This window comes from Electrophorus electricus, unplaced genomic scaffold, assembly GCF_041902795.1.
Source record: "Electrophorus electricus isolate QZ-2024a unplaced genomic scaffold, ASM4190279v1 Scaffold90, whole genome shotgun sequence".
NCBI lineage: Eukaryota > Metazoa > Chordata > Actinopteri > Gymnotiformes > Gymnotidae > Electrophorus > Electrophorus electricus.
The window spans coordinates 140,609-164,757 of NW_027658807.1; the positions used below are offsets into that span (position 1 = coordinate 140,609).

At 40.5% G+C, this 24,149-nt stretch overlaps 2 protein-coding genes and 1 long non-coding RNA gene across 11 annotated transcripts in view; all 3 read right to left on the reverse strand.

The window, feature by feature from the left end:
• The window catches only part of LOC145656760 (formin-like protein 3), a 32,363-nt gene extending 28,175 nt beyond the window's left edge, over nt 1-4,188 (reverse strand). For 5 of the 6 annotated variants that reach the window (XR_014122354.1, XM_081709753.1, XM_081709752.1 and 2 more), the window contains exon 1: nt 3,600-4,188. Coding sequence is in view for 5 of the 6 variants with exons in the window: in XM_081709753.1 (XP_081565879.1) it covers nt 3,600-3,713 (114 nt within the window). In the remaining variant the exon portion in view is untranslated. The remainder of the gene's footprint in view (nt 1-3,599) is intronic. The other variant, XM_081709754.1, reaches the window with a different exon arrangement.
• A 2,128-nt stretch (nt 4,189-6,316) lies between these two features.
• LOC113581399 (extended synaptotagmin-like protein 1a) lies at nt 6,317-19,355 on the reverse strand. 3 transcript variants are annotated; one of them, XM_027016525.3, is made up of 31 exons: nt 18,562-19,349; nt 17,016-17,057; nt 15,511-15,645; nt 15,294-15,367; nt 15,087-15,159; nt 14,907-14,996; nt 14,683-14,738; nt 14,308-14,428; nt 13,825-14,001; nt 13,071-13,153; nt 12,896-12,944; nt 12,611-12,700; nt 12,311-12,412; nt 12,122-12,193; nt 11,947-12,033; nt 11,499-11,648; nt 11,119-11,298; nt 10,751-10,927; nt 10,473-10,555; nt 10,088-10,136; nt 9,861-9,950; nt 9,618-9,713; nt 9,211-9,282; nt 8,836-8,922; nt 8,415-8,561; nt 8,181-8,314; nt 7,899-7,997; nt 7,318-7,449; nt 7,065-7,170; nt 6,861-6,910; nt 6,317-6,636 (listed from the first exon to the last, which is right to left on the reverse strand). In XM_027016525.3, the coding sequence occupies exons 1-31, from the start codon at nt 18,901-18,903 to the stop codon at nt 6,609-6,611; spliced, it is 3,273 nt and encodes a 1,090-aa protein (XP_026872326.2). In that variant the 5' UTR covers nt 18,904-19,349; the 3' UTR covers nt 6,317-6,608. The 3 variants fall into 3 exon arrangements, 2 of the variants coding, with proteins under 2 accessions (XP_026872326.2, XP_035377548.1); XM_035521655.2 differs by having other exon boundaries at nt 14,683-14,996; nt 18,562-19,351; XR_004775539.2 differs by lacking the exons at nt 6,317-6,636; nt 6,861-6,910; nt 7,065-7,170 and having other exon boundaries at nt 8,181-8,337; nt 14,683-14,996; nt 18,562-19,355.
• Nucleotides 19,356-20,390: 1,035 nt separating this feature from the next.
• Nucleotides 20,391-22,663, reverse strand: LOC145656768 (uncharacterized). 2 transcript variants are annotated; one of them, XR_014122361.1, is made up of 5 exons: nt 22,593-22,663; nt 21,804-21,948; nt 21,667-21,691; nt 20,780-20,802; nt 20,391-20,687 (listed from the first exon to the last, which is right to left on the reverse strand). It is a non-coding gene; the product is annotated as an uncharacterized LOC145656768 (long non-coding RNA). The 2 variants fall into 2 exon arrangements; XR_014122362.1 differs by having other exon boundaries at nt 21,804-21,918; nt 22,593-22,607.
• Between the last annotated feature and the right edge of the window lie 1,486 nt (nt 22,664-24,149).

A 24,149-nucleotide genomic window follows, 5' to 3' on the forward strand; every position in this document is an offset into this window, starting at 1 on the left:
ACAGACCACTTTCGCTTGTCCGTTTCTTTTGCGCATGTAAATCAGCGTGCATTTGTCTGGTGTCTGTTAGTATTTCCAAAGGTTTTGCAGGGATTTCTGTGAAGAGTGAAGAGAAGCAGGAAGCACAAATGGCTGGAAGGGTATGAGGTGCAGTACTTGAAACAACACACCGATAAAGCATCGATTGTGCTCGCAAGGAAACACAGCTGCACCAGGGCAACCTAGACACACACGCCCGCATGCCTACTCTAATCCATACATGAGCAAAAGCAGGTGTGGATCCACTCTTTCATCTCATGATGCACCGCTTACATATCTTGTCCAGGACCACCCATGATGAGATGTAGTTTGTTAATAATAAACAGTACTACATACAATCAAACAAAGAAATACAGACACTGATATGTCTTAAAATGGCTGATTAAAAGAAAACTACAAAATTCACTGAGATACTCTGAAACAAACTTTCCTAGCATTGTGAGACGAGCTCTATAACACCTGAGATTAGCATGGCGCCATGCTCAAAGACCTTCCATACTCAGACGTAAACTCTCTTAAACTCTGTGTGCGTGCGTGTGCGTGTGCGTGCGTGTGTGTGTGTGTGTGTGTGCATATATGAGATGAGAGGATGCAGCTTAAGTGTTTCCACCACCGTGATCTGGCTGCTGGGAGGGAAGCTCCGGTGTGTGGCATAACAAACAAATAGGCTGGTTCCACCCCACCTGCCAGCTCTTTAAAACCACAGCAGCACAGACAGGCCCACCCCTGTGAGAGATACTCAGCCCCAATGCTCCATAAAGATGGCACCTAGCCTAGCAGCATCATTTCCGGAAAAATGACATCTCCCAAACACTCTGACGCCAACATCATGTTCAAGGGTCAGGGAGACAAACAGTGAAGGGTCAGCTCATCTCCTCCATCTGTTTCACCAGCCACATGCAAGCCAGAGTGATTCACACACACACGCGCACACACACACATACACACACACTTAAGAAAAAAAGAATACTATGTGGCTTATAGTATTGATAAGAAACCTGAACTGGCACATTTAGGTTACATTTATGCCTCCATTTATATATATATATATATATAAAAGGTATATAGATGTATAGATATAAGGTAAATATACAATGTAAATGTACAAACAGTGATTCATTCAAAAAAACAGTCACAGTTATTAAAAAACAAACAATACAGAATCATATATTCCCTTATAATGCATGCACTAAAAGTGTTGGTAAAGTCATTAAGGCATAGAGCAGAGGCAGACAGCCAGTTCAAAGGGAATTTTCCCTCTCCCGTGGCCTGCAGTGAGAGCAGACCACAGGAATCCACCGCAGTGCAATTGAGCAGAGGCACTTTGAAAGAAGATATTACACACACACACACGGGATTCAGCTCCATCACTGCATCTTTGCAAAACTATGACCAATTCTCCAGACTCTGTCAAATGGAGAAGTTTAGCTGGCAAACCAAACTTCAGATTCAAACACATGCTAGCCCCAGGAGCAGCCAGTCAAAATCTATTGGGATTGGGCAGTTTCATCGACCAGTCTACCTTTAAATGTCAGCACTGTGGAAATCCATAAGCTACAAACAACCTTTCAGGCAGTCCTCAGGCAGCCCTGCATAGGTGGGCCAGGGCAACACTCAGAGACTCCTGCAGCACCAACACTCAGATCACTGAACATCAGCCATACCTGTTGCTAGATCCACGCACAGGGGACAAAAGGTGCCTCTTCAGTTACAGAACCAGACAACAGTGAAAGGAAGGAAATGATGTAGAAAGCATATGTATTCTGTTAAATTTGAACCATTTTATTAGAGAAGCACATGACGTATCGCGTGTCCACCCGGGCGCCTTGGCCCTTGCCAGGATCTGTGGCTAGATTCGCTCACACATGCCCATGTGCACACACAGAGTTTCCCTCCGCTAGACTACTGTTTAAGTCATTAGTACATAGATATTACTATACTGGCAATGAGAGTGCACATGACATCATAAAGCACCGCCATTTAGTGTCTGAGGGAGGAGACAGCACTACCTCACACAAACTGCACAAGTTTATTGCAGGGTTAATGAAGGGACTAAGATGTGACTTGCTGGCAGGATGCTGTCACAGGTAATGGCTAACTGTCAAAGAAAATAACTGTAACACAAGCTATTATAGAAAAAGATTGTATAAGGGAAATCTAAACGCAGACCTACATAGATTACTGCTCCTAAGGAAGCTTTGTTCCAAGGGTGTCAGTTACTCTCAGACAGTTTTTTTCTGAGCCGAAGGATCTTACTGAGAGCACGACTTTGATGTGATCCTGTTTGCCGATGTGCGGCCATGGTCTGGCCAACGCTAGCGGCTGATAAGAGCTCGCCCTTGTCACTTTCCCATGAGCGCAAAGCTCGGAAAAGGAACATCAGGAGGCCAGTGAAAAGGCGTCGAGGACCGCCTCTCTATTCCACAGTGAACAGGTCAGTCTTTCCAACCACAAGCTCCCAGGGATGGAGTCAGAGTGGTCTGGTGCAGAAACCCACTTACAGAAGGTCAATAAAACAGCAATGAAGGAACGCTCAGCTCATAAACGATGTCACCATTAAAAACGATGTCACCAAAAAAAATTAAAATACTAAAATGGAGGAGATTGCTTTGATGCAGCTTAAGCAGCAAACAGTAAAGGGGACATTTTATTGATGGATCATATGACACTGGAACTTAATTTGTGTCAATTAGCAAGTGTTATATTTAAAAAGCTGCTTTTTGACAGCCATCAGCAGAGCGGCAGTACTGTGATGTACAATCAAGTTAATGCTTCTGACGCTCAAATTTAGCTTAATTGTTTCCAGACGCCTCCTGTAGTCAACATTATGCATCACATTACATAAACATACACGCTTGCCTCCAGGCGTGGAATTATGTTCGCTGGTGCGTGTTAGACTACATACCACAGTTACTGATACCTTAACAATCGACCGCGCTTGTTAGACGGACGATAGACGAAGAAAGTAGGGGGCGCTTCTTTCACGATCTCTCATGCGTGGGAGTGTTAGGGGAATTCAGAAAATGTTTCACTGCGTGTGAAAGTACTAGGAAATTTTACAATGACCCCAAAGTCTCCCACTCCAGTTTGTATGGTGTAACATCCCACTCCAGTTTGTATGGTATAGCATGCGACAGTGAGATTAGGTTTTGTACGTAGAAAGCCTCGCAATGTACTGGAAATCTATGTACTAAGGGGGGCAGTGAGAAGTGTGTGTGCGTGTGTGTGTGTACGCGCGGGGGGGGGGGGGTGTCCCGAGGTACACAGTTTAAGATATAAAGGTTATTAAGGTAGGGCCGAAGAATGAGTTATGTTGATGGCAACTTTACATTTACGAGGAAGCCTGATTTTGAAACAACAGCAATTTGTTGATATTTCTTAATTTTTGAGCCTTCAGCTGTCAGAACATACGTATAAAAACTCTCTCTCTCTCTCTCTCTCTCTCTCTCTCTCTCTATATATATATATATATATATATATATATATATATATATATATAAAGCCATTTTATAAAACGAAAATAACAATTATCCCCATGCAAAAGTGTTTATTATACTCACCAAAACTATAGCAAACCGTTCTTCAAGCTCCGCTGGATCAGGCATTGGAACTTTTAATGGCATTATATGGTGTTTTATTTCAGACTGCCCGTCCACACTTTCTAGATTCCCCATGTTTGAGGGTTTTTATAATATCCACATAAAAAAAACTTTTAGAGATACTGGTACAGTTGTCCTTTTAAACTCTTTTTAAATCTCAAATAAATCCAGTCTAGGCGTTTTTCACATTCCAGTGTTGTTCAGTAGCCTTTATGAAATTGTTTCTTGAATAAAAACGGTTCTCCTTGGTAGTTATTCCTAAGCGGAGTTGATCTGTGAACGTAGTTTATAGCATCTGTTGCTGGTTAAAATCGCCTCGCAACTGATTCCAGAAAGCTATCATGTATCTATATTCCTTTTCCAAAGCTTAACCTCGGAGTTACCTGGCCAATCCATCTCAAACACTCACGCTGCCTGTCTTCTCCAAATATATATTTTTGTTAAATATTTAACTCTGGTTTCATAACTGTTTTAGTCTCCATTCATTTACGTTCCATGATCCGGATTAGTAGTCTTGCCTGCATATTGTATCCAGTCTGAAAACAAACTGCGTTGGGTTGTCCCACCCACTCTTAACTAAGTCTGTCCTATTGAGGCGCTTTGACGAAGCGAGCACCGTAAGGGCCCGTTATCGCCACCTGCTGTCGCGCCGCTGACATAAAAACAGCAATTTGCAGTAATCGTTCATATTTTGGTGGCATTTGTATTTTTTGTGGATTTTTTCACGAGAGCATACAGGGAGCATGTAGCATACTTAACTGGCCTAGCTCTGAAGTCTCAAACAAACAGACTTAAACGAGAGAACGCATGCACATGATTACATCTGAAATGTAAGGGCCATTAGTACGCCTAATTATCTTTCCTTAAATTCACCATTACCAAAGGACGACAACAGTGTGGAAAAAACCGTTTAATTGTAATGTATGAACTTAATGTATGAACGTAATTAAAACTAAGTTACAATATGTGTTTCTGCACTAATGGCTTAATTTAAGCACAACCAGACTTAACTACATCCAGACTATTGTTTGGATCGTCAAAATCTCTTCTGATTTTTTTTCCACTGCAGCACAACCTGCACTTTCTTACCTTTTTTGAATATAGTTATTTAATATCCGCTGTTTTCATCTCAACTAAGGTGGTCAGATGTCCGGTTTTAGGCTGGACAATAGGGTATTTCAGCTCCCCGTCCAGCTAAATGTCTGGAGGGACACCTACTTGCACTCTTTAGTACAGTAAAACAGTAATTACCTTCCACTGGTCAGCATTATTTCAGCGTGTCACTGAGTCCCATACATTTTGAAGCAAATACCTTGTATTGTATTGATTTAACATATTGCCATATGATCTTGTAGCTCATCTAAATGTAAGGGGTGCGTTACTCCGCTACTGAAGTGTTTGAGTGCGTGTGTGTACATGCAAACATCGCTAATACTGATAGGATTTGGCATTTCTGGGGATCCAAGCAAAGTTATGGCTGGGGGCTCTCTTGCGTATTGGTAAAAAAAAAAAAAAAACGGCTTTTTTACGTGGTTTGCCTAGTGGTAAAAACCGTCACTGCTACCTCACGAATGGGACACCTACTCCCAAATCTAAATCCTATCAGTGCAAATTCAAGATTTATTAATGATTGACAATTTAAATAGTAACTGAATAATTATTAAATATACTTCATTAATGCCTTAATAGTTATTAAATACCCTTAAACATTTCAATTTTTTAAAATTCCATTAAATATAAAAAGGGCATTACATAAGAAAAAAATCCAGTATGTGCACTTACCATTAACATTAATAAACAGAGCGGCATGATTTCCACACTCTTGACGGAGGTCAATTAAACCCAGTGGAAGCAAACACATTAGTTAAAGTGCAAAGAGCATTTTAATAAAACAGCTTCGTTACAGACTCTCAGTGACTCAGTTGGGTTTCCTCTCCACTTCCACGGGACAATTTTAATTAAGGCTTTTAAAAATATTCTGTAACAGTTCCAACACTAGCTGCAAGAGAACCAGTCTTTGACCATCGACACTTCCAACAAAAGAATTAATGTTGTCTCAAAGTCCTCAAAGATGATGACAAATACGTTTGTTTGCAACGAATACAAAAAGCACAGTGATTGATACATTACCGATATGTTAAAGATTTCAGAATCTGTGAAATTCAAAACATATATGAAACTCAAAACAGCCTTAAGGCAAACGTCGACACTTCTGATATACACACAGATAAATATCTTTCTTCCAGAAATCACTACACAGTGGACAGCAGTTTACCAGACTGGTAGCAAAATTGCATAAGGCAAAAAGTGCAAATAAATGCCAGAAAACGAATTAAAGCAATTAACTGAACTTAGCAAACAGAGCCCGACTGCAGCGCTAAGATCACATAAATTATTCTGATTTTCACAGCTCGTGTACTCTTAAAGCTAGTGTAACACGCGACACTTACCCCACTGTATAACTAATACGAATTCTACCCAACAGTAAATATATTCTAAGTTATTTAAAGAACCGCCCGGTTTTTTGAGAATAAAGCTGGTTAAATTAAAAAGAGTAAAAAATAACTATTCTTTAAAATTCGGATATATATATATATATATATATATATATATATATATATATATATATATATATATATATATATATATATATATATATATATATATAACAATGTTGAAGTAATCAACCTTTTGTCAAAGAAAGGAACATAACAAATATAAGGAGAAGCAATGATGATGTGGACATCCTTAAGGGTTATTTTCCTTGTTGTGATTCTGCCGATATGTGCTGAGTCTTGCATACCGCCTGCCAAAAACACATTTGGTCATGTTGGGGATAAAAGCCCCAGTAACTACCAAACTTAAATCACAAGCATACAATGCACAAAGGTATATAGGTAACAGCAACATGCAAATGCAGCCTGGGAACCAGGGCGTAAAGTGACTGTGATAAAACCTCCCCAGGCCAGATCAGTTGGTCTCATCTGTTAAATCATACCTGGAAATGGACAAACCAAAGACATACAATTTTTAGAATTTACGATTTTTAGAATTTCCTAATGCTTTTATCCAAAGCAACTTGAGCAATTGAAAGTTAAGGGCCTTTTTCAAGGACACAACACTGGCAGATTGGCAGTGGTGGGGCTTGAACACACAGCCTTCTGATTATTATTTAAACTCCTTAACCATTGAGCAAAAGACAGCTGAGGAAGAGGTGCTTACCACCGTTGGTCGCCTGCTCTGAGATCCAATTGATTCAGGTCTAACTGGAGCTGAAACACAAAGCACCACACCGCATTATGATTTTCATGCTTAGCCATTCAGGAGTTTTATAAATAATGCAATGGTTGTGGTCTTTTGCAGTTTCTGATAATCTGACAGTAAAGCATTAAATGATATTTGAAACTGACAGTGCACATATAATACCTTGCCAATCAGCTCTCTCTCACGGCTCAAAAAAGAAACACTGTTTTTGACTGACAGGTCAAGGTGTCTTTGCATGGCATCCTCCAGGGAGAAGTCAAAATAAAACCTAAAGAGGCAAGCACCACACACAGAGTGAGGGAGCGCCTGAGGTCAAGTAACTCAGCAAGACACACAGTGTTAAATGAGCTCTGACAATGTTCATGTCCAGTCAGACTTAATTGAAGATTGCACTGATGAGTAAACTCTCAGTCACCTCTCATTGAACTCAGGATTAAGATCTCGCTTCTTCACATTGGTTTTTCTTTTGGTGCTTCTGTTTTTGTCGGGCTGGAGAATGAAGGAAACATAAGGGTCCAAGCCATCTTTGGAGCGGCATGGCAGCTTTCTACACAGCAAAGGTAAAAAATTGTGTCAGAGATGCTGAGCTCACCAGCACCACACTCTCTCCATCTGTCTATGAACGGCGCAGAGAAATGCCACCTATAAATGCTTTAGCGCATCAAATCCAGTCCTGCTCTAGAAAGCCTTAACAGAGCACATTAGGACAAAACTCACGATGGGGGTAACAGTGTTTTGACCCTGTGTACTGTATACAATTTAGCAATAATTCATTTGCTTGTTTGTGTGCATTGTGTTTATGTGATCTGCTGAATATCTGAGCTTTTAATATTTGGGTCTAGTAATGCTTAAAAGCCATGCTGAAAATAAGACATGTTGTGCACTGTAACCTTTTCACATGATTCAGTAATATGAGAAGGCAGGTACAGACTAAAGCACTAGCTTATACAATGTGTGGAGTACAGTTTAGTTATATACATAAGTGTAAAACCAGACCTGCAAGAACAGATAGTTATGACAAGTCTGTTCTCCTCAGTAGAATAGGCAATAGAGAGTTTCACTTGACCCCGCCCACTGGCTTGTGCATCTGCGTTTCTACAAATACAAATATTCAAACAAAAACAAATAAACACACACACACAGACACATACACACACACACACACACACACACACACACACACACACACACACACACACACACACACAATCTATTTAACAAGCCTTTGAAAATCACTGAAAATCAACCACTGTAGTTATGGCAGCATTTATGACCTACCCCTGGGCGGAGACTGTCCTGTGTCTGAGATCCTGATTGGCTGCAGACACTGTGTCAGCACTGGGGATGCTAAGTTCCACCTCTTCAGTGCCACTGCTAGCATCAGCATACTGTGCCCTCTTAGAATCCAGCAGCTTGACCACAGATAAGAGTCAAGCTTTGAAAAGACCAAGGATCAATCTAGCTGAGGTGCATACAGGACAATACTTCTGTGTGTGTATGTTCTTCTGTTACCTTGAGTTCAGCCCTTATTAATAACTGACTCTCAGGCAAGGCTCCATCCAAGGTGAGCCAGCGATCCAGCACCAAGGCCTGCTCTGCCATTATGTCCTTCACAGGCAGCACAACTGAACCCAGAGGCTGTCCCCAGCTATGGAAAACCTAAAACACACACACACACACGCACACACACACACACACACACACACACACATACACACACACACACACACACACACACACACATACACACAAACAATCTTGTCTCACATAAACACTGACTCGTGGATCATAAAATCACATCCTTAAACGAGATCTTTGAATATTATGGTTACAAATATAGTATCGTGTTGCTGGCAATCACAAATGAAAGACTGAATGAGTGCTGCCAAATGGTGTCACACAATTAAACTGATTCTTTACAAAGTGTTTGCACCTTCAGAATAAGGGTGTCCTCTCTGGGGTCATGAACCAGAAAGGAGAAAGCTTCGTCCCAGCGTGGAGATGTTGAGCGATCAGCAAGCTGTCAGGACAAGATGATAATGTGCCAGTGTGTACCTTTCTGTTTATGACAATACTAGTAAATACATAAATTAATTACTCAAATAACCATCACAGCTTTATTATATAGCTTTTGAAATCATGCATTGAACTTACTGTTCTTTACAATAACACTAATTTAAATAAAACAAATGTTTACATTTTCTGTACATGAATTCAAATGTGTGCTATAGACATTGCAGACAAAATGTACAAATGCAAAAGTATGTGTTAAACCCTTTGAAAGTTTCTAAACTTTACTGAGTCTTACTTTAGTCCTATAGGATATATTTCTGAGGGACAACTCAGCTCCAGCTTTTGGCTCTTTCCCATTCTTCTTCAACTATAAACAATAAAGTCAAGTAAAGTCAAGTCAAATCTATTTATATAGCACTTTTTATAACAGATGTTGTCACAAAGCAGATTTACAAATGTCTGAGTCCAAGTCCCCAGTGAGCAAGCCAAGGGGCCACAGTGGCAAGGAAAAACTCCCTAGAGCATGCGGAAGAAACCTTGAGAGGAACCAAGACTACAATAGTTACAATAAGAATTAACATCACTGATATCCATCAAATTTGACAATACCCATTGAACTCACAAGCACTAGAAACTGTGCATTAAGTTTTCCCAAGGGACATTTGCATCACTTCCATGTTAATGAATGAGAAGTAAACTCACAGGAAGACCATAGGCCCTTTCCACATACACAAAGAGCACAGCAGCAGAGGGCACAGCCTTATTTGCATAGGACTCCTGACACTGGTAGCGCAAGATCTGAACACCACACAAGGCAATCAGTCAGAATGTTTGAACAGAACATCAAGATATACCGATGGGCAGAAGTTCAATAGAATACGATGCTAATGTGATTTAGGGATGATTGTCTAAAGAATACAATGCACGGAATGAGGATGAGTTTACCTGCTCCAGTCTTAGTGGGTCTGAGACTCTTGGCAGCCATTCCATTAGTAGATGAACCCTTCCTGATTTCACATCATTCAGGGTGTACCACTATGACACACACACAAACACGCATGAAAATATTTGCATGTGAATTCATATGGACATAAACATTTAGGGGCATAGTCAGCGTTATCTGCCTACAAACAGACATGTCAAAGTCAGTCATCTTAAGATGAGCGACCCACCTGATCAGTATATTGGGCACTAATGAGGTCACTTAAATTCAGCTTAAACCTGCAAGCAAATAACTGATTATTAAAAAAATAATAATGACAATATATCATTTTTTAAACATTCATTTTACAGCAAGGGATATTATAACCAAAATGAATAAACAAACATACCTATATTAGTTTCTAAAATGTAACTATAATTTAGATACATACTGAACCCAGTACAAACATGTACGCAATGCAGCATACTGCAAGCATTTGAATAAGTAGGTATCAAGAAATCAAAACTGTCTAAAAATAAACTAGGTCTTCACTGATGCATAAGAGGCAGCACCATTGACAAAAAGAATAAATGCAGCATTAAGAAGGCAGGAAGAAGAAACTTCTTTCCCCTCACCTGCCGAGGAAGTCATCCTGATCCAGGTCTTTGTCATACATGTTGAATTGCACCTCCTGGCCTGGCAGTGCTGTGAGAATGACCTGCAGGAATATCTCTATCTTTAGGAATATCTCTCAACAATGATCAGAAATGCAAAGCAGAGAAGAACTGAGTGTATCAACATGTCCTTCCGAGTCAGAAAAATACAAAAAACTGAACATGTGGAGCCTATCATATAGCACTGAGGCAAAAACCAGTCAGATCCACTGTGATCATCCTCTTCTCTGTCAGCATACCTCATAAAGTTCGTTCCACACTGGGTTGAGGTTCTCTTTAATGACGTGGCTCTTAAAGGTCAGCCCCCCCACTTGGATCTTCATGTAGGGGTCACTCTTGCCCTTCATCATGCCACCCATGAAGCTATCCTTTGCAACAAGGTCATGGGCCTCCACCAGGTGGATCCGCAGAACACCCTGAAATATTAAAATGCTCCATTTTACATTTTACTTCTAAAATGACTAGAGAAACATACGCACACCTGAGGTTTCTGTTGGGCCAGTTGTGACCCCCCCCCCCCCCCTTACTATTAACAGAATCCTTTTTGAACATATTAGAGTTAAACTACTTCAAGCATTGTGGCTCCTGTAGTGCAGTGGCAACTCACCTCGATGGCAAAGCTGGAGTCTGGGCTGGTGTGCTCTGGAAGTGTGGGGGTTGGTAGAATGCAGGTTCCTCCTGTGGTCAAATCTGGTATGACACCTTCTTCTCCATCATCAGACAATGAAACTGAGGGGTACGGGGACACAGGAGTGGTGGAGCTGGCATCCTGGTCAAGCCACAGAACCTGAGCCCCACAAATGCAAACCACACCTTCTCTCATTGTTCTCCAACTCGAGTCTCAAAGGTGAGAGACTTAGAGAACTGAAACATTTAAGATGTAACTGTTTTACCTTAATGTCAAATGCAAAACCAAAACAAGAAAAAAGAACTATATTTACAAGAGAAACACTTGTAATTGGTCTATGTTTGAGAGGGTGCACTTACCCTCAGTATAATATTCATGTAGATGCGACTGGCAGGTCCAGACTTGTCCAGCTGGAACCACTGATCCATGCTGAGATCAGCCACAGACAACAGGCGTGACAGAGGAATGGACAGAGTGCCCAGAGTCAGAGACCTGTCATCATCTTTTACCTGGAGCAAACAGAGGAGGTGTACACAAATGAACTGAGAAGGCAGAGGTGTGTTTACTTAAAGCCATAGTGTTACCATGATCATGTTAAATGCTCACATGGCTAATTGGAGTGAGAGCCAATAACCCATGAAGATCATACAGATTTGGGGCTAGGTTCATAATGGTATTTTGGTCATTCCTTAAACACTCAACCTACACATGACAGATGTATCACAAGTGGCTTACAAACAACTGTATGTTGAGAGAGAGAGAAGACTGCCTAGAGCAATATGCAATAAATCAGCAACGATGAAATACCTGAATGTCAAGGTCCTGCTTGCGAGGGTCGTGGATGAAGAAGGTAAAGGCATCCTCCCACACGGGGTTGCTGGTCCCATAAACAGTCTGAAAGGGCAGGAAAGATATTTAACAAAAAACAAACAAACAAAGAAACTGTGTAGAGTTGATGAGCTTTACTCCACTTAAGCATCACCTTGCTTTCTTTGGTGGCATCCTGGATAGATAGTTGCACCATAGGGCTGGGGACCTTATTGCCTTTCTTCATCTGCAATAGAACATAGCATGGTATTAGCGCAGCATCTGCAGCATAGTCGTGATCCATATGTCAACAAAGCATAACACAGAGGAGCATGTTCCAAGAGAACAGCGCAGTGCCACTCACAGGTAGATCCTGTGCTCGGTCCAAGTACACAGTCAAGATGGCGGCTGAAGGCAGGTAAGTGGTCTTGCTGGAGACAGTGAGGTTTTGGTTCTTCTGGAGCACCTGTGAATTCAGTCAAGGATTGACAGTCCAGGTGGTAGGCCATATTACCAATAATTCTAAACTGTTTTTTTTTCCAAATACAAACTTCCACACCACTAGTGTCCTTTAACCTATGACCAAGCTTAATCTGTGTTTGAAGACCCTAGTCTTACAGTACGAGACAGTTATGGTTGTGTAACAAATATGGCTGGGTTTTACCTCACTAAGGCGCTCTGCAGAGGATAGCAATGAAAGCCACTCCAACCTAAGATGAACCTTGCCAGTTGGTGCATCCTTCAGAGTGAACCACTGAAACCACAGAAGGGGCAAGCAGAGCAAGAAAGGACTGAACTAGTTAGAATAACAGTATGGGATACATTGAGACGTATTTAAATGTGTTTAAAGAGAGGAGATTTACAGCTCCGTTAATTACTTAACTTGGTAAATGTAACTTTTTCTAGGGGAGAAGAGAACATAAATGAACAAATATAAAATGGTCTCTACCGCCTCCAAAATTCTTGCTTTCTTTACCAGGACCAAGTCCAGCTTGACTCTGTGAGCCAACAACAAGAGGCAGGCGGGGGTCAGAGACAATAACGTGGAGTTGGATGAAGAGTGTGACAGGGGTTTTCAGTTCACAGTAGTTACTGCTACTGCTAATAGTAGGATATGAGAATACCTTCCCAGGAAGTCATCTTGATCAGGGTCTTTATCAAACACCTCCACCTCCAGTTCCTGGCCAGGAACCTCATGAACTATTACCTATTACATAACACACAGACACAAACACAGACACACACACACAAATATACATATCCCCCCCCCAAACCATGCACACAGAAAAAAGAAAACAAGCTGACCATAAGTGGTTACAATGACTACTTCAAAATACTGAGACAACACAACATCAAGATATTGCACAATGATTACAGCAAATAAAACAGTGGTTATATACATGTATTTTAAAAAATCTTATTTTCCTGCTCCCCCACCCTGCTGATCTCATCTGATCACAGCACATGACAGTCACATCCTCTATCATGCAACACTTCTCTGTTACCAGTGTTGCCAGTGGTTACAACATTGTAACCACAGTTTTGGTTTGACTAAGTGTGACCATTCTGTCAGCTTTCAAAAGTAATGAACTAAATTTAAAAAAGAAAACAGCATATCTACTAATTTAGATACAAACATCAAATATTTATAATGAATTATTTATATGGATTGTTATTTTCCACAACATAATATGCTAGAAATTTTATTGAGATTTGACAGTTCTGTGTGCCTGTAATTCAGAATGAGCTTTTCATGTATTATATTTCAAATCTAGCTGAAAAAACTTTACACATGACTACCACTGCAATCCACTTTAAAACCACCACCAAACAGCCAGTCAGTGAGAGGCATCAACTCATTCTCGCTTTCTCTCGCACCTCATACATCTCCCGCCACTGGGGGTTGAGGTTGTTGTCCACGTGGTGGGACGTGAAGACCTGAGTGCCCACTCGCAGCAAAGCATAAGGGTCTGACTTGCCAGCGATTACACCCTTGATGTAATTGTCTTTGGCAGCCAGGTTCTCAGCCTCCAGCAGATGTATTCGCACTATTCCCTGCAAGAACAAGGCAACATGTGTCATCTAGACTTGGTGGGGGGGGGGTCGTCAGTTTTGTTCAATATATTAATGCACAACAAAAATTGTCAGAGCCTACAAACAAATCCAGCTGGTTTTGTTGCCACAGGCTAATTTTAGTGGAATATCCCATAATTCATAATATCAGTGACATTGTAACAGTCCATAACTGGGCATGAGTTATGTCCAGAAATCCAAGTCTTAAAGAGTTAATTTCCACGTACTGACGGAACTACAAAAGACTTCTTTATTGTCACAGCACTGCACCGACAGTAACAACATTACCCGCGGCAGGGGTGAACGGAGCTGTGCTACATGCAGGTCAGCCACCAAAGGCACAGTCAGGCGGTTAGGGAGCACCAGGAAAGAAGAGATGGCGTCCATTACCATAGTGTCTGACATGGTGCTGCAAACGAATGTGGGGTGGAGACAGGATCAGCATTACTGATGGTGGGACAGAATGGAAGCCCCTAGGTAATGATATTAAGTTGAGATAATGGTTGTGGTGCCTCTTAAAAGAAGAGTCTGATGGTAAAAATAACTTTAGAATCTGCGAGTCACCCCATGGCAGGATGCAAATAATCAGTCACTGTCCCACTGGTTTTTGCTATGGTTTTAATATCAGCAGCAACACAAAATACATCAGAGTACCCCACTTACCTCAGACCTGGAATATCCAGTAAGTTGGTAAGACCTGTCCAGTTGATGTCCAGCTTCTGTCGGAACAAAAGAAAGAACAGATGAATAGAAAGTAAAAGTGTAAAAGTGCTAAACACTCTGAAACAGCATAGTAATTTTGTGAAAATGGGTAAATGTATTACATTCTGTGGCATATATTTCTTAGGGTTTTCAAATTTTTGAAAAAAATGGAAATGGAAACTCACAGGTCTACGGATGAAAAACATGGTGATCGCTCCAACAAGAGGGACATCTCCTATCAGTGGCTCCAGGATCACCCTCATTTTTCCATGTAGCTGAGGATGAGAAGATGAAGAAGAAAAATCATTCAGGATCCTCTTTTTAACAGGGGAAATGTGCTGCTCTTCCATTCTTCAGATACGTACCTGAATTCCTTTCACTCCCGCTCTACAGAAGTACTTCTTCACGTCCACATTGATCTCTACATCTCCAGCATAGCTGCAAACAGGAGACCCTAAAATCAAGAACTCGCCTCCAAGTTTTTTAATGACTGGCTATCCATGATCATTTTTCTGACCGCATATTTCGCTTCGGTGATAAGTCAAGGAAACTGGGTTATAGAATGGACCAACCTGATGTAAATGTCTAGTAAGACCTGACGCTTGTCGTGCTCAGTGTGAGCTTTCACCCCCACCACCTTCATAGGCTGTAGGAACAAACGGCTTTAGACTCACATCAAAGATTTTAATAAAGCAACCACATTCACTTATGCAAACTGACAAAAATACCTGAACCTTGAGAACAATGAGCACAAACTATGAAGCAAGTTAAATCAGACAGAGGGCAAACCTTGTCTCCCAGGTTGACTTTGGTGAAGCTAAAGGTCTGAAGGTGGGCGCTGGAGGCTCTGATCGAGGGAGCCACTGTCTCCACCAGCAGCTTCTCCAGGTACTGTCCCACGAAAGGCCAGGCCTGCTGCAGAATCTGCACAACAACGGCTGCTTAGACACTGAAGGCTGTTTAACCAGCTGCTGAGAAACACAACCATCACATCACGGATACTGTTTTACTTGTGGCTAAGTGTATAAGGGAAAGTCAATATACAATGTAGTGCAGGACATAGCTGTAAGTGTAAATGTATATGCAAATAATAATGTGCATGTGTATGCACAAGAACGGAAAAAATATAAAAAGGCTAACCACCTAGATTTATATCATAGCACTTCCTGACTGAGCCGCAAATTATTTATTTTGTGTGATCATGTTACTATAGCACAGAGATAAACTATGGCCTTCTGCCTACATTTCTGAAAAGTGATGTACATCATTAATCATTCACTATTACAAAAATGCTGACAAATTAGCCAACTGAGTCAAAATTCTGCATTGCTTAATATGCTACCCACTGCAAAGCAGAAAATTTTTGCTTTAACAAAAAACAAACAGATTATGCTTTTCGAAGGTCTATGTAGAAAAGCATTGTATGTGTAGTTGCTTCAGAAGTGCTAAATATGAAGTATTAAATTTTGTGGTGCAAAACCTCTCATCTCCAGCTCCTCCCCCCTGCCTAAGGCGAGACCCAAAGCTTTAGAGCATGTGTGCTTTGTGGTGTGAGCTATCCTGAACTGATCATGCTCAACTACACGCAAACTATCTGTAAACTCTAAATGCTACTCAGACTGGGCTTCCTTTCCCCCGATCCCTTCTGATAGCATGGTTTGAAAATATGCTAAGGTCATAGTGTCACAAACAAAAGGGCTGCAGTCCAAAAGAAAGGGAAATGCGGTCTGCAGTGGCTCAAAGGTGGCTGGGTGGAGGCTATGTAGAAAGACAAAAAAGATCATGTGTTAGAGAGAGAGAGAGAGAGAGAGAGAGAGAGAGAGAGAGAGAGAGAGAGAGAGAGAGAGAGAGAGAGAAAGAAAAAGAGAGAGAGAGAGAGAGAGAGAGAGAGAGAGAGAGAGAGAGAGAGAGAAACCTTGGAACAGTGTGGGCTTGTGCAAGACCAGCTTAATTTTGCTGATGATCTCCCCACAGTCTCTGCTTTCTGCAAGACTTTCACTGTATTATAGCAAATCAGTTTAGTTAGACCCACTGCAGAGGACTGCTTATAAAAAGCCATGACTTTCCATTTTAGATGATCTGTACTGACTAGAGCTCCTAAACTGTTAATGCAAAGACCTGCAAAGCACCAAAAGGTGTATGACTTTTAGAAAATTACACATGGAAATGTTGTGCTAGGGAGCGCATACGTTAAACTGCTGAAATACGTATGCAAAAGGTGAACATTTCAGTATATTTCCTGGATTTTCATATAGATGTACAGGAGTACATTTGATAATGGTACAGTACTATACCTTATTTAGCCATTCCACTTTCTCCACATCTGGAAAGTTCACCTGCACAAAATAACAAACAGAAACTTATATATACTCTGTCAGACATAAGCAGGTCAATGCGGCATACTGAAAAGATGAAGCCCCAGTTTGGGCACTACTCGGTATTTAGAGGATTTAGTGGAAGATGTAAAACTTGAATGGGATTCTAATGGCGGGAAGAAAAAGAGCAACGTGACAAATGGACGATTTGCAGATTGGATCATGAGATCAGACTTGAGGTAATCTGTTTCTCTCAACCCCTGGAATTAAAAGATACATTCTTTTGAGAAACTAAATATATGGGATAATGTGTTGTTGTCACAATGGTTACAAGTATGTAAGTATGTGTCTAAGTAAAAAAAATTAAAACCTCTAAGGAAGGGTGGGGACTATGCAGTTATCTGATTATGTATAGCCAGGAACTATGACTAGTAATTATCAGTTACCATCAAACTCATGTCCAGATCATGAAACCTCTTAAAATTTGTAATATTGAAAAATTGTACCATTTCCTATATAACATAGTCATATCTAAGTTAGAACAATGATCCCCATACATGTTCATGTGTACTCTTCATGTATAACAGCTTTATTTCCAAACAGCAGGTTTCTTGATCAATCAAGACACATCACCAACCAAGACAAATCTACTGAATGTCCATTACTAGCTGATTGGAACCGAAGCTCAAATCAAGCTCAGAATCAAAGTAGCATTTGTCCGAATTGGTGGCTTTCAAATACAATTCCCCTAAAAATTGCACAAGAGAATAAAAGGGGGGCGTATTGAAACAGTAAGTTAATAAACTTGGGGAGACCCAACCAGACAGCTTCCAAGTACCAGGGACTTGCTCTCTTTTCCAGTTAATAATAGCTTCAGAAATTCATCAGACTTTTGCTAAATATTTTCACAACACTTCAGACCAAATTCTTCACATAACATTTGATTTGCACAGCCTATCTTAGTATCTCATGGGATGCTGATTCATTCTCTGGAGATCGGATCCTTAAATGTCCAAATATAGCCAGGGCTGGTGGGGCTATGGAATGCGACGGCGTTAGCAGGGGAGGAGAGGAACACCGCAAGCAGGGTGCAAGTGAAGAAAGAGAAACACACAAGCCTGTGAGATGCGTCTAATGGAAAGAGTATGAGCGAGATAACAGTGCACGTCAGTAGCGTTGTCCCTGTCATCACTTTCTCCAGCCCGTCTGGCAGTTTTTGACATATGTATTTGTGCTCTAATGGAATAAGTGGAATACCTCTTCACATAATAGCCCCAGTAACGACTGTTGTATTGAGAGTAAGTCTATATGCTACTGAAAAACCAATTCTGATAGCTCCATAAAAATCGCTCTCGTCGCGTCAACCGTAAGCGCAATTACCAAAGACACTGTACACAACATATTGAGGTTTGTTCGCCTTGGACGAAAAGATCAAAGCCTTGCTTGCAGTTGTTTAGCAGATGTTCACTTGAAAAAACACCTGTGCTGATACAGACAAGTAAGTCAATATACATTAAATCCTTACCCATGCCGGTAGATCACGCTTGCTTCTGAAAACCTGCGTGGTAGTGTAACCTTTTTCATTCTCCATCAAATACATGGCGCTGTGCAGTCGTGTCTGTTTTGCATCGCGGTGGTGTTTCCAACCCATATACACCGCAAGTCCGAATAGAACTAAACTGATACTTAACCCGAAATAACCCGCTAAGTAAACGGGCAGCAAGGCACCGAGGCACTTTGCGAATGATAACAAGGCAGTAATAAAACGTTTCCCTGTGGTACCCCGAGGCTGCAAGTCCTCAGGCATGGCTGAGTCTGCAGCGTCAAGACCACCACCGACACTCGGCCCTGCATCTCCAGATGACATCGCCACGTCTCGCTCTGTTGTACTGGTACTTTTACAGAAGTTCCGCGTTCAGCAGTAACTCTTACGTTTTATACGCATATAGATTGCATACATTTGCGCTTGAAAAAAAAAATGTTTAATACATTTCATTTCAACAAGTTTTCTCAGCAAAAAGCGCCAGAGGTTTCGACGGACATGGCTTGCGTACCGCTAAGACTGTAGAATTTTAGTTTCTCTGGCATAGAGGGCGTGTTTTGCAGGCGGCAAGCCCTCCTTGTTTTTGCTCTTCCTTTTCACAAACTTAACCCCAAAAAGTCAGACCTCACTAGTTCTTTACTATAAAAAAAAAAAGCAATCTACGCGATACCTTATTGCCTACGATAGACGGACACAGCCCAAAAGATCGCATCCGTTATTGTGCAGACGGGAGTAAATGGTTAATTAAAGCTAGCAGCCAAGTGCTGTGGCCCTATTCTGGTGGTCCATATGGAACCTCAATTCTATCTGATAGTGTAGTGCCAGAGGTTTTCACAATATGTGACGAGCAAAGCTGTCACTGCTTTTAGAAATGATATATTAAAGCCTGCGGGCTGATTATATATATTAAGGGGGAGTAGATACCTTACTGTATCAAACACCCAAACATTTTTTTAAAATATAAGATTTGGGTTTTTAAAGACTTAAAACTAATATCAATTGCAGTCAAAGCTTATAGAGCCAGATGATTTTTAAAAACATTTATTTTCGTGGTCAGAGAATAAAATTAAAATGAGTTGCCATAAAATACATTACTTGACAACTTTTCAGTAGTGCGGACTCCCCCACACACACGTTCCTTAAGAGCAATCAGATTTTGACAAGAAAATGCCGATTTAAAAGGTTGTGCAATCCATACGTGGGGATTTTGTCTAATAGCTTTCCACACAAAATCCGGCCACAGCACAGCAACAACCATCAAATTTGTTTTACTAGACTTACAAGCTTGGTCATTTAATCGTAGCGTAGGTGGTGGGGTGTGAGCATAACTAAACTAAAACTGACACACGCAAGCCATACACGCACAAAATTGACTCGGCAAAAACCGAGCTGTCCTCAAGAGCTTTTTAAGACTCGTTAATGCAGGAGCTTAATCACCCTATGCCTGAGGGAGGGTGGAGACGTTACTGCATACCCCCCTACACCAGCAGTTCTGCAGTGATAACTCAATATAGAGCAGTGAAAGCTATACCTGTCAAATTAAAGTACCATTAAGCACATACCATCACACAGATACAGCAAATCCACCTGTCTAAATACTGTATCAGTCTATAATTAGGAATAGACTACCCAGTGTGCTCATCACATTAGAAATTATATACTTTGGGTCAAAAGGGAAAACTACCAGTCTTGCATACAGAGCCAGTCTGAGCACTCCATTCAGCATTACCGATGCCTCGTTTACTCCTTCAGAGCATGACTTCCAAAGTGAACACAGCATTCATCAATTCCTCAATGACCACACAAATACATATTTTTAAACATTTATTGAAAGGTATTAACAAGAGAAATGCTGAGCTAAGGAGGCTGGAAAGTCCAAAGAGAGTAAGGTCATCACAACCAAGATCCAACTGTCCTGCCAGGCAGTCCTCTGAAGGAGGTAGCAGTCTTGTAGGTGGTGAGACAGATGGCAATGTCTTCAGCTGACGTTTCCACAAGACTCTCGATTAAGGGGGAAATCCAAGATAAAGCACCCTTCCCTCAGCTGCAGCAGACAGGTTGCATTTTACTTGGACCTCTGCCTCATCTTTCTCCTTTTACGCTTCAGCCTACAAAAGAAAAAAGACAAAACAAGTGAGCTGTCCCTCCCCACTGTGCCAAAGTGGTCTGAAGAAATTAAGTCAGGTGAGTTGTTACATACCTACGCATGCGCTTCTTTCTCCACTGGGGGGGGGGACACCACAAACACAAAAATGAAAACACTTATGAAGCACAGGACAGGCAGTCTCACCTGGACAGCTTTACATTATGTTAATAGGTCAGGTTTAAGCATATCCGAGTTAATGTAATAAAGGTGAATCGAGAAAAAAAATAACAAAAAACACATTGAAAAGGTACGTATTTAGCTAGCTCCCTTAGAACAGCAACATGCACGTCCATCCATACCAATGTTAACTACTGCAGGTTAAATCTAACTGCTGCACAAAAAGTGAACCACAGATGACGCAGCTGAGCTACATCTATACCGCCAATGCCAAGACTAGTGTTAAATAACGTCTTTTCTAACTAGTGACAGCACCTTCAAGGCCCGTAATACAGAATCCATTGATAGCTAACGCTAGATAGCCAACGCTAGATAGCCAACTAGGTAGTGCCAAAAGACAAGCTTTACTGCCAAATCTGTATGACCTAGGCAAGCTACGCCTGGAGAAGATCGTCTGCTAAATGGCGTAAATGCTGTGTTTATTTGCAAGGTCGCTAACATCACAGCTAGCTAGCCATGTCGCTTCATAGTTGTGAAGCAGTGCCGACTCGACTCGCTTCACTACAACTAGCGATATCTGAAGAAAAAAAAAGACGCCATTTTTGATCTTTTGTTGGATAACTACGAAACTCACCGGTTAACATCGGACGGACAAGATTTAAGGGAGCAAAACACTTAGGCTCAAATGTGATCATCTAAAGGTGTAGCATTAGCCAATATGACTAGATCCACAAGCAAGCTAGCTAACCAACTAGCCACGGTATCCACATTGTCTCTAGCCAACATGGGATATATACTTAACCCGATAATAAACGACCACTTACCTTCGCTCTCATATTGGAGACGTTTCTGTAGAGGGAAAAAAGACTGAAAATGTTAATGGATGAACCTTCATAAGTCTTGATTAATTTGGATTGTTCTGGCTGCTCTAAACAACTATAAAGAACAGCAACTTCCTCACCTCGACAAGCGAAGGCAACGACTTCAAGAGGACGTCATGACGAACGCGCAGGTCTTTTATATCATTAAATACGTCACATTCTCGCGACAGCGTCAATGGTTCTGGGTAATGAATTCTGTCGTGGTAGTAGAGGTAGCTTATGGAACTGAGCAGAAACCACCAAGTGTGATTATTGTGAAGGATAGTAGACCAGCGTAATGGACTTAAAAACCGACATTTAATTGCGCCTAGACCAAACTCTCTCAAAAGATGTATGTATATCGAATATTACTCTCAATGGGATACATTGGGATAGAATCGTGAAACAACCAGATGTTTGTAATAAAGTGAAACAGTAATCAACATTAGACATCCAAATGACACCTTTTCCGAACAGGCCAGTCATAAATTCATACTTGAATGACTGTTAGAATACATAATCTTTTTCACAGAGAGCATTAATTTTTTTCCTAAAAGTTATGATAGAATTAATTTGAGGCTAAAAGGCGCACATACACCTAGACTAAACATTAAAATTCTTTCAAATCCATACAGTATTGATGTGTCTACCAGTTTACGTCCATAAGAGACTAAAATTTCAAAATCAGTCAATAGAAGTGTCTTTCAAGTTTTATTTACTGTTATTGCATTTTCATTGGGTCAGATATGTATTGCCTTTTAATTGTTTAACTGAATTACATAGGGTAAACTTCCAGAAGCTTCTCAACATTTCAAGCTTCTCAACATTCTCAATATTTGCCCACTCTTGATGGCAGAACTAGTATAATTCATGTTTATAAACTTACTTACATCAACCTTGTAGGAATCTTTGGATCACTGTACTGAATATCCAGTTGTAACTGCATTTCAACTTGATATTGTTTTATATCTAGATAATCCATCACGGTTCAGTTCAGTTTCAGAAGTGCACTTTCAGTAAGACACATCCACAACATGCACCCTTGTGTTCACTTTTTCCTCCATACAAAGCACTCAGTTATGGCCAATTAGTTTCATTTCATCTGACCAGAGAACACTTTCTTTGCTCAGGTGATTGCCAGCAAACGTCTGTTTGTTTCTTTGCTAATCTTGGAGTAGGGGCTTCTCCCCTCCATGATGACCTTTTTGGCTATTGTGATGTTAAGACTCTGTGGATATGGATAACTTAACATGATACCCCCAACCTCTTCCCCAGTTCTATTGCTGTTGTCTCAGAGCAGTATATCTTTTCAAATCAAAGCTAATTCCATTCGGGAATTTTTGTTTGTAGATTGCTCTTGAGGAGCTAGAACTGTGAAAGGTCACGATTTATTTAAAGTCTTGCCCTAATTGCTTCTCATTTAAGGGTGAAAAGGTAGGCCCTTAAATACAGTTGCAGGTGCACTTACCTCCTAATTATGACAAATGGCCAATCAGAAGCTCTTAAAAGGCAAGGCTTCAATTTCTGAATCTGTTTAGACAGACAACTTAATATAAACCTTTAACCCAATGAAAATCTGATAGTGAATTAAAGTTTAAAAGGTCTCCAATTAATTTAAAATTACCTCCAACTCGAACAAAGTAGATGACTTAAATAACACCAAAGCAAATGTATAGTAACATGTAGAGTAAACCTTGGCTTTAACTGGGAAAATGTTATTTCTTAATAAATGATTAAGGGCCTCTCATGTTGAAGTAACATCAATTCAAATATTATACCACTGCTTTATTATCATAGTACTACAGAGAACAAATAATCAAATTCGCCATACAATAAAGCCAGCTATAATGGTAAATCAAGCACTTTCCTACAATCTCTTTACTATTAAAAGAACTGCATTTATGTAGACATCTTTTAACTTTCATTTTACATTATAGGATTATCTATCATTACAACTACTGTAATAAATTCACTGAAAAACCATCCTCTGACAACATAACTAAAACTACTCTGACAAAACACTTGTTCACAACTAGGCTACTTTAAATAACTAACATCTGACCTTAACAAAAGATCTGCTATTGGAGTGAGATTTGTTATTGGAGTTACACTGTAATGTTATAAAATTTATTTAAATTTTGATGACATCAGTTCAGAACCATGCTCTGCAATTCTTGTCAGTGTTGTGGTAGAGCTGTTTTAAAGGGGTGGAGGACTAAGAAGTATCTCCTTATTTTAGGCTACCCGATAAAAGTGAAGAATCCAAGGACTATCTTGAATGGGGCCAACTTGTCATTCACCAATTATTCCCCACATATATACTTTTATATTATCACAAATAACCTGGTTATTACTGGTTAATGTTGGTTGTGAAGGCAATTAACAAGAATTTCAAAACAAAAGTAAGAACAAACCAAAAAGGCAATACAGGAGAGTTAGAAAATCAC

Bases quoted from the DNA above. Each gene is read 5' to 3' on its own strand.
- LOC113581399 (XM_035521655.2), bottom strand. From the start codon at position 18,903: ATGTCATCTGGAGATGCAGGGCCGAGTGTCGGTGGTGGTCTTGACGCT. The intron at 14,429-14,682 runs GTAAGTGGGGTA...ATTCGTTTGCAG, and splicing joins CTGGATATTCCAGGTCTGAG to CACCATGTCAGACACTATGG. The intron at 7,998-8,180 runs GTAGGTCATAAA...TTGTATTTGTAG, and splicing joins AGGACAGTCTCCGCCCAGGG to AAACGCAGATGCACAAGCCA.